General features: G+C 62.1%; 1 protein-coding gene across 3 annotated transcripts in view; it reads right to left on the bottom strand.

The window, feature by feature from the left end:
- Positions 1-935: 935 nt before the first annotated feature.
- Positions 936-10,549, bottom strand: part of VAC14 (VAC14 component of PIKFYVE complex) — a 97,890-nt gene continuing 88,276 nt past the window's right edge. For 2 of the 3 annotated variants that reach the window (XM_032611797.1, XM_032611799.1), the window contains exons 17-20: positions 9,625-9,743; positions 8,379-8,458; positions 6,271-6,421; positions 938-1,543 (exon numbers count right to left, since the gene is read on the bottom strand). In XM_032611797.1, the coding sequence (XP_032467688.1) occupies positions 1,381-1,543; positions 6,271-6,421; positions 8,379-8,458; positions 9,625-9,743 (513 nt within the window). In that variant the 3' untranslated portion in view covers positions 938-1,380. Of the gene's footprint in view, positions 1,544-6,270; positions 6,422-8,378; positions 8,459-9,624; positions 9,744-10,549 lie in introns of all 3 variants that reach the window. The other variant, XM_032611798.1, reaches the window with a different exon arrangement.

Below are 10,549 nucleotides of genomic sequence, written 5' to 3'. Positions count from 1 at the left end.
CGTTTTATCCCCGGCACAAAAGGGTTTGGACCCTCCTCCAGAAGTTCTGTGGCTCCTCTTCCAAGCAGTGCCAGTGCTGATGCCACCTGCATGGGGTGCCCCAGGCCGGGCCTTTGGGGATGGTGATGTACTGGTCCTCAAGCAACCTCTTTCCTCGGGTTGGGGCCATGTGGGACCAGCAGAACAGAGGTGGGCCACTGTCCCGTCTCTGACGCCAGGGTACCCACATATGCGGATGCATGTGTGTGTACGTTGGCCATGGTGAGTTCAGTCTGTCATCCCGTTCTGGAGACTCCAGGCAGGGAAACCCACCCGCCCGGCCCTATGCTGGGGCTCTGGGGAAAAGCCCGCACAAGATCCTTCTCTTCTATTCCAGGGGCCCACAAGAGCCACTTGGGAGATCATTAGGCCAATCTGAGGCTTCCCAAAGCCTGGGGTCAGGTGGACTCTATCTTATAGGTTTGGTGAGCTAAGGCTCATTTAGCCAAATCAAGGGGTGGGGATGTGGGAAGCCCACCCCCTGCCCCGCCCAACTCCCTGCACTGGTCTGGGCCTTCCCCTCCATCCCCAGTGACCTGGAACGTTCTGCAGTGTGCCCCTTCATTCAGAAACTCCTGAGGCTCAGTTCATCTGTCTAATGGGGACATGTCCCATGCCCCCGGGGCGGGGGGTTGTCAGGATGGAAAAGTCAGATTAGGTGCCTGAGAAGGCAGGGATCAGGGGGCCAGGCCAGTGCTTTGTGCTCTCCAGGAAGAAGGGGCTGGTTCTACCGAGGTAAGGGCTGGGCCCAAGGCCCACACCCCAGTCAGGTGAGCGTGCAGAGAGCGACCAGCCTCTCCTGGCAGAGCCAGCACTCCTGGGACCACCATGAGAACAAATCTCTAGGACAGGCAGCAAGGTCCTGGGGCAGGCATCAGTGGGAAGGAGCAGGCCAGGCACGGGTTGCGTTTCTTTATTGGGACAGAGGGTGCGCCATTCATATGGACCTCTGTGCTGGTCCCTATGTGCACAGATGTGTATACACATGTGTACACACACATCCACAGGAGGCCAGAGCTCTGGTGCGCTGGGGAGGTCAAGCTCTTTTACAAGAGGGCATTAGAAAGAACCCGATTCCAGAAAATGGGGGCGTCTGAGGCTGCGGCCTCACCCTGGCAGGAAGCCAGCTCTGTCTGAATGCCAGAGTGCAGCTGACTGCGCTGGAGGGCCTGTGAGAGGAGCTTGGGTGGACAGAGCTTCCAGCCCCCTACCCTGCCCTGCGCTGGTGGCCAGGCCCAGCCCTGCCCCTGAGGCAGGTCCTCAGGCTCTGTGGGGAGGGGGCCTGAAGACCCCAAGTGCTCCATGGGACCACTCCTTGGGCCCGTCCCCAGGCCAGGCCTATCAGAGGACAACCCTCCGGTCCAGGGGATCCCCACGCCCACTCCGCTGGTGCCTCACTTCCAGGTGCTTCTTCTGGACCCTTTCAAAGTGCTGCAGCAGCTCGGCGTAGTCGATGCTCGGGGAGTCTGCGTTCTGTGACCTGGGGGCTGCCTTCGCGCCGTCTCTGGGGAAAGGGAGCAGAAGGGCTCCGCGTCAGTGTCTCAGCACATGATGGGGCTGCCGGAGCGGGTAAGCATCAGCCGCAGCGGGGCAGTGGGGTCGGGGCAGGGCCACAGGCTGGGGAAGCTCGACCTCGGGCAGTCTGGCCACCTCAGGCCCAACAACCCTTCCCCAGCAGTCAGCCCCAAAGAGCAGGGAGCCCTATGAGCATTCCCCTCCCCCACAGTTGGTGGGACCAGTCAACACTGCTGCTTGGATAGGGCCTTCAGCCTGTGGGCTGGCAACGGTGCCCAGAGCAGGCATCACATCGGGAAGCATTTCCTGTTTATGAGTGGCTCCCTTTGGGGTGAAAGCCAGGGCTAGGAGCCAGCCAGGAAGCCAGCTGGGGCCTGGAACAGGGTCCAGGGAGAAGGGGGAGGAGGCAGTCTGGCCCTTTCTTTAGGGCAGGGCTAGGGCCGGGGACCACAGGGGTGGCTGAAGTCTACTGGCCCTCAACTTGGCAGGACATCTGTTTTTGAGTGTTAGGGCCCAGAGGCCTGCAGTCACTCTCTGTCCCGGCAGAAGGAGAGCTGGTCTCCCCACTGGGCAGCTGATGCCTCCGGGAACTCCTCTTGCTAGCACTCTTCGCAGTTGCTCCGTACCGCCTCACAGCTTGTGCACTGCACAACTGCCACGGGCCTGATGCTCCCTATAGTTGGGCAATGCATTCGCCCTGCTGCCCCCTTCAAGCCCAGTGTTGAGCTTGCCCCGGGGGACTAGATCCACTTGGGCCCCTGTCCCATTCCTAACCATCACCCCAGCAGAGAGTCCCAAGAAAATACTCTGCTTCTCCCTCATTCTGGCCTCACTGGAAGCAGATCTTTGTGGGCTGGGAAGGATCTGCTTCCAGGCCCTGAGGCCTGGTGGCCCTGGTAAGGGATCTCATGAAGGCTGTGGGCTGATCAGCTAAGCAGAGAATCCTTGGGCCCTTTGAGTTCATGAAAAGACCCCAATATGGCAGGAGAGGTCCAGGTAGCAGCTGAGCACAGGAGCTCGACAGACCTGGACCCAACTGTAACACAACCACCCCCGAGCCACTTGACCTTGGACAGGTAACTCAGTGTCCTCCTCTGTAAGGGGGCACTGCCACAGGAGCCCCCCATGGGGTGGGTGAGGATTCCTCCATACTTGACATGAAGAACTTGGCCTGATGCCCAGCCCCAGCCTAGGTACCCGATGGGTGCCCACTGTGGCTACAACTCTGTCCCATTGAGGCAAGGCCAGGCGGGGCCCAGCAGCTCATTCCATTTGGGTGACTCACAACGGTGCTTCACCCAAATGGAACCCTCACCAACGAGCCTGGCTCCTGGTAAGGCGCAGCCCACCAATGGTCAGAGCCTGAAAGCCATCTCTGACAAGCCACCAGGACCAGGGGCATTGGGAACTCTTCCCATGGTTGGGATGCCATCTGGAGCCTGGAAGTGGGCCCCTGTACCCCTACTCAGCCTGGTCCCTTCCTGTTAAAGACACACCACCTGACAACACCTTGGACTGTGGCCGTGGCTGCTTCTTTCTTGGGCCTCAGGCCCTGCCTCTGGAGTGGGGACTCAGGCAAATTCAACAAAGATCAAAACGAGCTGGGTGGGGCTCGCTCTAGGGGGCCAGACTGCGGGCAGCATTCTGGTCTCCGGCTGCTTTCAACTCCCCTGGGAATGGGGAAGGGCCATCCCTGTCCTAGTAACCTGTGGCCCGGGTGCTACTGCCCCAAGAGAGCAACTCCCGCTCCTGAGGACGCTGAGGGACACCCTGCAGCTTGGAGCCCTAACTCCAGAGGGTGCCCAGATGCTACCCCAGCCCATGTGGGCCGGAACAGGGGGAGAGATGTACAGGCCAGAGATGATCCTGAAGGGTGTTGTCTGAGGCTGGGCACCCACGGATCTGTATGCTCCTCTCCGCAACACTCTCTGCATTAGATCCAGAGGGAAGCTGAGATTAGGGGCTTCCAGGGAGATGCCAGCAATGGATGGCAAGTCCAGGGTGATGTGCACAGATGTGGCCAGGTGAGGGTAGGCGTCGGGAGGAGTGGGCCGCACCTTGCTCTCTGGGCCCTCACAGAGGCAACAAGTCCTTCCCCCCATGACTCAGCGTCCCTTTGGGCAGACTCTCCTGGCCTGAAGTCTTGGTAGCAGGGAGGGGTATGTCCATGGGTACCGGGACTCTGCTGAGCATTGAGGCTGGGCCTCTCCCTGCTAGTCACAGTGGGCACGGCCGCTGCTCAGGCCTTCATGTTCTCTGTGTGTTTATAGCAACCCTCAGGCAGTGAGTGGCTAGGGGACACCCAGCCAGCAGCACAGAGCTGGGGTTCCAGAACCCAAAGCCAGCCCTCTTTCCTGCCACCGCACATACGCACCTGTCACCAGCTTCTCCTTCAGAGGCTCCCTCTTGCCTCACTGAGGAGACGGTCCCTGGGGAGTGGCCAGAAGCCCGAGCGGAGGGCCAGGGTTCCCTAGCCCTGCCGGCACCCTGAGTGCACAGAAGGGGGGGGATGGGCAAGGAGCAGAGACTCCCCCAGCTGTTCCCGGCACATGGGCCTGTCGGGCAACCTGACGCTGTCTTCCAGCTGCCTGCCTCTCCCGGGGCTGAGACTGTCCTCAGCCCCCTCTCCAGGGCGGGAGCTGTCCCTCTCTGTGCCCAACCCTACAACCTGCCCCTGCCCCCAGCTGTTCCTGAGGCCCCTTCCTTGCCCAGGGCTCCGCTGCCTTTTTCTATGACAGCTCTTCCTGGGTCCTTGCAAAGAAAGGCTGGGAACCCAAAGCCTTGAAGACTGAGCGGAACCTCAAGGATCCATTCAGTCCAAATGCTCACTTACTGATGAAGAAACCAAGGGCCCAGAGAGGGCATGGGGCTTGCCTGAGGTCACAGAGCAAATCCACAGCAGAGCTCGGACCAGATCCTAGTCCAGGCCTGCGAACCATCCACTGACCCAGAGGCCTCAGCCCTTTGGCTCAAGACTTCCTGACTCTGACCATGGGAGATCTAGGGGAAAGCCTCATTTCCCCCAGCTTTCCTCTGCAGACTTGCTCTGTTCTGGCTAAGGGAGCGCAGGGAGGAGTCCGACTACTCTGAGCCTGCCTTCCTTTTCCATAGGATGTTCCTATATGAGGAGATGTAGCAGGCAGAGCTCTGAGAAGGGACTGGCCCTCAGCAGCACAGGGGCTGTGGCCTGGCCCAGAGGTCACAAGGAAGCAGCCGTTCCTGCCTCCTTCTCACTTTCAGCTGTACCTTCCCTCCTAAGTGGCTGCCAGGGTGACCCTAACACCCGTTGGGCACTGCAAAGGCCAGCAGAGGCCAAGGCAGCAAAGCGAGGTATGGCGTCAGGGCCTTTCCGACTCCCAGGAGATAGAGGTGCTCCGGCCAAGGGAATAAAATGCACACCTAACTCTGCGGCTGCTCCCGCTTCCCTGGGACACTCAGTACGCTGAATGCCTTCCCCTGAGGATTACCCGGTGGCACCAGGAGCAGCTGGGACAGGGACCAGCCCTCCACCCCTGAGTGCTGCTGTCTGGGGAAAGGGGCAGGGTGGGCAGGAGCTGGGCCTTGGCCTGGGGGCCACACCTGCTGGGGTTTCCCAGCCCCTCCAGTGGCCTGAGGCCGACAGCCCATTAGGGGCCCCACGCCCAGCCCCTGGAGAGACCAGGTCAGGTGGGAGGGGTGGTGGTGGCCTAGACCCTGGGAGACGGAGGGCACAGGGGCTCGGGTCAGGGGCCCAGAGTGCCGGGCAGGCCCATCTCAAGGCTGCCTGCATCCATCGCAAGGGCAAAGGCCCGAGACCTTTGGCGGGGGGTGAGGCGCCAGGCCTGCCGAGGGGGTCTAACAGCTTGGGAGGGAATTCTAGACACACAGGGCATCTGATGCAAGCTGGGTGTGCTCCATTCAGCGTAAATCTTCTCAGTGGCTCTGCTTGTTTCCATGGCGACCCGACAAGTGAAATTTTCCATCTCTGATGCCAAATGCCTGTGGATGAGGCAAAGCCTCCAAGGGTTACCAAATATAGACATGACCCAACAGACTCTGGGGACCGGGCCAGCAGTGGGTTCAGGGTGGGAGCCTGGATGCCCCTGAGGGGCTGCAGCCCTCCTCCCCAGTGGCTGCCGTGCTGGGCCTCTCCACGGCAGAGCGCCTGGGACCCGTGCTTCCCGCGGACAGGTCGCGAGCGGGGTAGCCACGGGGGCACCCTTGCCTCCCACTCCAGTCAGGAGGAGATTGGGAGGGTCCTAGCAGTGCCAGGGTCACTCAGTGGCCAAGCGTTGAGCCTCTGCTACAGATGGGAAGGGAGGGCTGTCTGAGGCCCGGGAGGGACCCTATGTAGCTCTCTTGCCCATGTACCACCTGGGACGCAGTGGCTGAGCTGAGGCACGAATTCCTCCCCTCTGGACTTTCTCTCCAGGGGCCTCTGTTTGGGTCACGCCAGCATGCTCTCGGGTTTTTTGATTTAACTCCACCCTGACTGCTGGGAGAAGGTATTCCAACTACCTACCACCGCACAGACAGACGCTCCCAGAATCTCCCAGCCCGGTGCTCTGATATGGAAACCCACGGGCAAGCGGCTGAGGGGTGGACAGTGTCCGCAGTGACAGGAGGTGTGACGCCGAGCTGAGGGCAGGCCCTGGTGGCCCCTTTACAACTCCCCGCTCGCCAGGCCCTGCCAGCCCGGCCAGCCCTGGCCCTGCTCACTGCCAGCTGGGCACTTACCCCGTCTGCAGCAGCTCGGGGTTGGGCACGCACTGGAGCCGGTGGGAGAGCAGCTGGAAGGCGCTGCTCTGGGGCAGCAGCATAAGCAGGCCGTACAGGGCCTTGATCAGGTACGGGTTGCTCTTCACATCCAGCAGCTGCAGGCGCAGATCTGTGCGAGGGCAGAGGGCACGGGTCAGGCACTGCTCTGGGTGGCACCTCAGCCCGGCCAGGAACGGGCCAGCCTGGTGGCCGGGGCTCCTCCCAGCCAGACATGCCTGCCTCTCCTCCTGCAGCGTCTTAGCCGTCCCCATGATCCCCCTGCCTCTCCTGACCTGCCCACCTGCCTTCCGTCTGATCTTCCCAACCGTCACCTCAGCCTGGCGACCCCCAACCTGCTGCCAGGTCTGGTCCCCTCCCCCAGCACTCACTGCCTCCCTGGCGATGAGGGGGCTTGGGGCCTGTAGCGTAACAGATTCCCGGGTCTGCTCTGCACGTGCCAGCACGAGAGAGCTATAAATAGGGTGAGCTGGAGAGAAAGACTGGATTAGGGCAGCTTTAAGGGAGGGCAGGATGGAAAAACGCTTTGGTGTGCGACCAAACACACATCAAGCCCCTAAGTGTCTGGTGGATGCTTTTGGAAATCCATGTCAGATACCAGCCCTGCCTCCCCCACCAGACGGCGGGGAGACGCACCCGGGCCTTGCCCAGCATCCGTCCCAGATAAACAGGCCCACGTGGCTCTCCTCTGAGCCCTTCCAGGAGCATCACTCGTTTCTACCTTCTCTGAGGCCCAGCCTCAGGCGTCCTTGGTGGAGGACAAACCACAAACCTCTGGAGAGACCATGTCACCCCAGCAGCTGGATGGGGGCCTTGGGGCCAGGGTGAGCCAGGAAGCAGGGGCCTCTCACAGCAGCCCCTCCCCTCACCCCAGGTGGCAGTCCTGCCCAGGCCCAGCGACTCCAGAAGAGGCGGGGACCTGTTTTGAATCTAGTCCTGGGCCTTGGGTAAGCTGGGCTACGGGGCCAAGCCAGCTACCAGGGGGGTCTAGGCAACCTAGGGTTGGAATGGGTGCTAGGCAGGACCAGGGGACGTCTGCTATGGTCACCCCACCAGAGCCCTGGGCCTGGAGAGGTGTTCATGGCTTCTCTAGGGTCAGGCTGGACCTGCCCCCAGGCGAGTGTGTGCCAGGCTGCCCTGGGAGGCCTTTGGGGAAGTGAAATGTCAGGCCAGGGGGCCATCTGGGACAGGCTTCGATGCACTGCCCTGGGAACAGGGTCTCCCTCCTGCTCTTGGGTCCCCCGGGCATCTGTTACTGTGATGGCTGGCTGTTTGGAGAAGCTGTCTTCTGTTTGGATGGGAGGGGCCCCTCGGCCCCTGGGTTTGCCTTTGGGCTCCAGGGTGAAGGCCGACAGGCCTGGCCTGGGCAGATCGGGGTGCCACCACAGCAGGAGGCCTGGCTGACCAGCCCGGCAGGAGGGTGGCCACCGGCAGGGATGCCTCCCAGCTTCGCTACCAGGCCGTAAGCACACGAGCGTCATTCAGAGACCTGCCTGCCTTGGGGAGCGGGCACTGTATGTGTTGAGGCGCCAGGAGCTGCACTCACCCCAGCCAGCTGCCACTTTGCACATTCAGCCCGGGTGTTACAATCAGGCAGCTCCTAGCAAACGCCAGCTCTGCTTTGCAGAGGGACGAGGGCGTGGCTCCTGGGCACAAGGGAGCAACCTGCGGGTGGGCCCAGGGTGCCCCCAGCTTCCAAGAGCCACAGCAGAGGGCAGCGTGCTTGGAGGGGTGGCCGGGGACAGCTCTGGGACGGCTGCTCCACCTGTCCCCTGACGGCACTGCTCCAATTCCCCCTGCAGAGGTGACTCTATTCTTCAGGTGGGTTTTGCCCTCAGCGCTGGCCTGTGTCGAGCCCTGCCTTAAGGCGCACGGGCAGGACCCACGCTCTGATGCGCATGTCCCAGCCCTGTGTACCTCCTCAGCCCTGTCATCCCCATCCTTACGTTCTTGACATTCTAGAAGCATCCCTGGGGTGACTGTCCTCGCTCCCTCCCCAGTGGCAGCCAAGAGCTGCTCTCCCTCCCACCTCCCTCCAAGCCCGCGGAGGCCAGAGGCAGGGCGCTCACATGTGAAGATGGGGCACTCGATCAGCTGCACCAGCTTGTCTACCTCCGTGAGGAAATCCACAGTGACCTCCAGGTCCCCGCTGGGTGGGTGGTCAAGGGAAGTGGAACCACTGGCCAGGGCAGCCTGCCTCTCTGGGGGCGGGGACAGCCGAGGAGCTGGGCCCTAGGAGCTCGACCCAGCGGCACAGAGCACACCTCCCACTGGGCCCTGGCTTGCAGGCACAGAGCATGTTTCCACCTGAGCAGGATCAGGACACAAAGGACAGCAGCCTATGGTCCCCCTGCCTCTCTGTCCCTCACAGGTGTCCCCCTGCGTGGCACTCCAGCTCTGCTCTGCCGCTCTCTCCTCTGTGCCCTCCAGGCCCTGAAAGGCTCTCATCACCGCTCTGCAGCCTCTGGGGGAGGGCTGGGCAGGAAAGGCCCCTGTTCCTGCCTGAGTGGATGCCTGTCAGCAGGGCCAAGGTCAGGGCTGCTGCAAGCCTGGGGCCTGCAGTCCTCGGGCCACACCAGTGGCGGAGAGGAGCAAATTGTAGTCTGAAGGCGAGTGGGCACCCTGAGGGAGCCAGGCGAGGCCACAGCTGGCTCTCAGTGGAGGCACCTCAGGGCCCCTCTCTCCTTACCTCCCAAGTCCTGGCCCATCAGGGAAGGAGACCAATTTTGCATCCTAAATGTTCGTCCAATCCGGGTCACACACCAGACATTCACAGAGGAAGCTGGTTTGCTTCATGGTGTTTCAAACAAAAAGCCGACCATGGATGCCTTTCTCTGAGGCAGGCCCTGAGCGGCGCTCCGTCTCCCTGAGGCCTCTCCTCCAGCCTGCTTCTCCCTGTCCTGTCCTCTGCTGGGCCCTGGCTCTGTGGGCCCCAAAGGTCCTAAGCTCCTCACCTACCGGCCTGCTGCAGCCCGGCAGCCCCCCTGCTCCCAGGCCTTCTCTCCCCACCCTGCCCCAGCACCGCGCAGAGGGCACCCTGCCTCTTTCTCGGGACACCCTTACCTAGGTAAGCACCCATCCCTGATCCCCAGCTCACAAAGCTTCTCCAGGGCTAGCTCCCCTCTACGAGGCCCTAGATGACCCTGTTTACTGGAATCCACCCCTCACTGTGCCCTCACGGGTCCTGATGGCCCAAGGCCTGGAGGCGGAGCGTAGGGTCAGGGCAGAAGGATGGCAATCGGGCCCACGTGGGTGGGAAGGGAGCACCCGCTCCGCCCCCGAGGCTGGACTGGAAGAACAGTGAGTGAAGGATACAACTTCTGGATGAGGTCGTAGGCGTGCCGGTAGTTCTGGGTGAGGAAGCAGAGGGACACCGTGGTGACTGGGTTGTGGCACCAGGAGCGGTACAGGCAGCAGAACAGGTTCTGGCTCTCCTGAGGGGGGAGAGGTGTAAGCAGTTAATCGAGCCCCCGCTCCTTCCCCGCGGGTGCGCGGCCCAGACTCAGGGCCCCTCTCAGAGCGCCAGGGAGCCCAGCTGGGAACGGGCTGTCACAAAGGAAACGCTGACAGCTCCTCCTCAGACCCTGTCATTACTCTCCGTCCCACAGAGCCACGTGGTGACGGCTGTGAGGGCCTGCTGCTTGGGAGTGAGCCTGTCCTTTGTGCTGGTATTTCTGCCCTCGGCAAACAACAGTAATCGTCCTCTCCACAGCCCATGGTCCCCAGCCTCTGGGGCTGGGAGGGGGTGTGACCGGAGCGGGGCAGGGAGAAAGTGTCCTCAGGGCCCAGGCTCTCCCCAGCAGTGCCCTCCTGCCGTCCTCAAATGCCATCTCTTCCCTCCTCTGCAGCCCACCTTGCACTCGGGAACCAGCCCAGGAGCTGAGCCCACACTCGAGAGCCCCTGCCCTGAGGAACATTCTTTAGGCCTCTGCGAATGTCTGGAAGGAACCACAGCAAGAAGGCAGGGGTGTGGCCTGGGTCATTCCCAGTGGCTCGGCCACAGATGCCCTCAGGCACAGGCTTGGAAGTCTTGGAGACTCCCTGAGAGAGGGCCGAGGCAGGGTCTGAGATGGGAAGGTGGTGACCACAGCCCAGATGAAACGTGCTGGAGCTGCCAGCACGTCCGGGATGGCGGCTACCCCTGGGGGCCCTCTGCGGCTCAGCCCCCCTCCTCTGGGCCGAGCGAGGCCTTTGACCCGTGTCCCCCAGAGCAGTTCGGTAGACTGGTGAGCACTCCCCG

This window comes from Phocoena sinus, chromosome 19, assembly GCF_008692025.1.
Source record: "Phocoena sinus isolate mPhoSin1 chromosome 19, mPhoSin1.pri, whole genome shotgun sequence".
NCBI classification, from domain to species: Eukaryota; Metazoa; Chordata; class Mammalia; order Artiodactyla; family Phocoenidae; genus Phocoena; species Phocoena sinus.
This window is presented reverse-complemented; position numbering and strand designations above follow the sequence as displayed.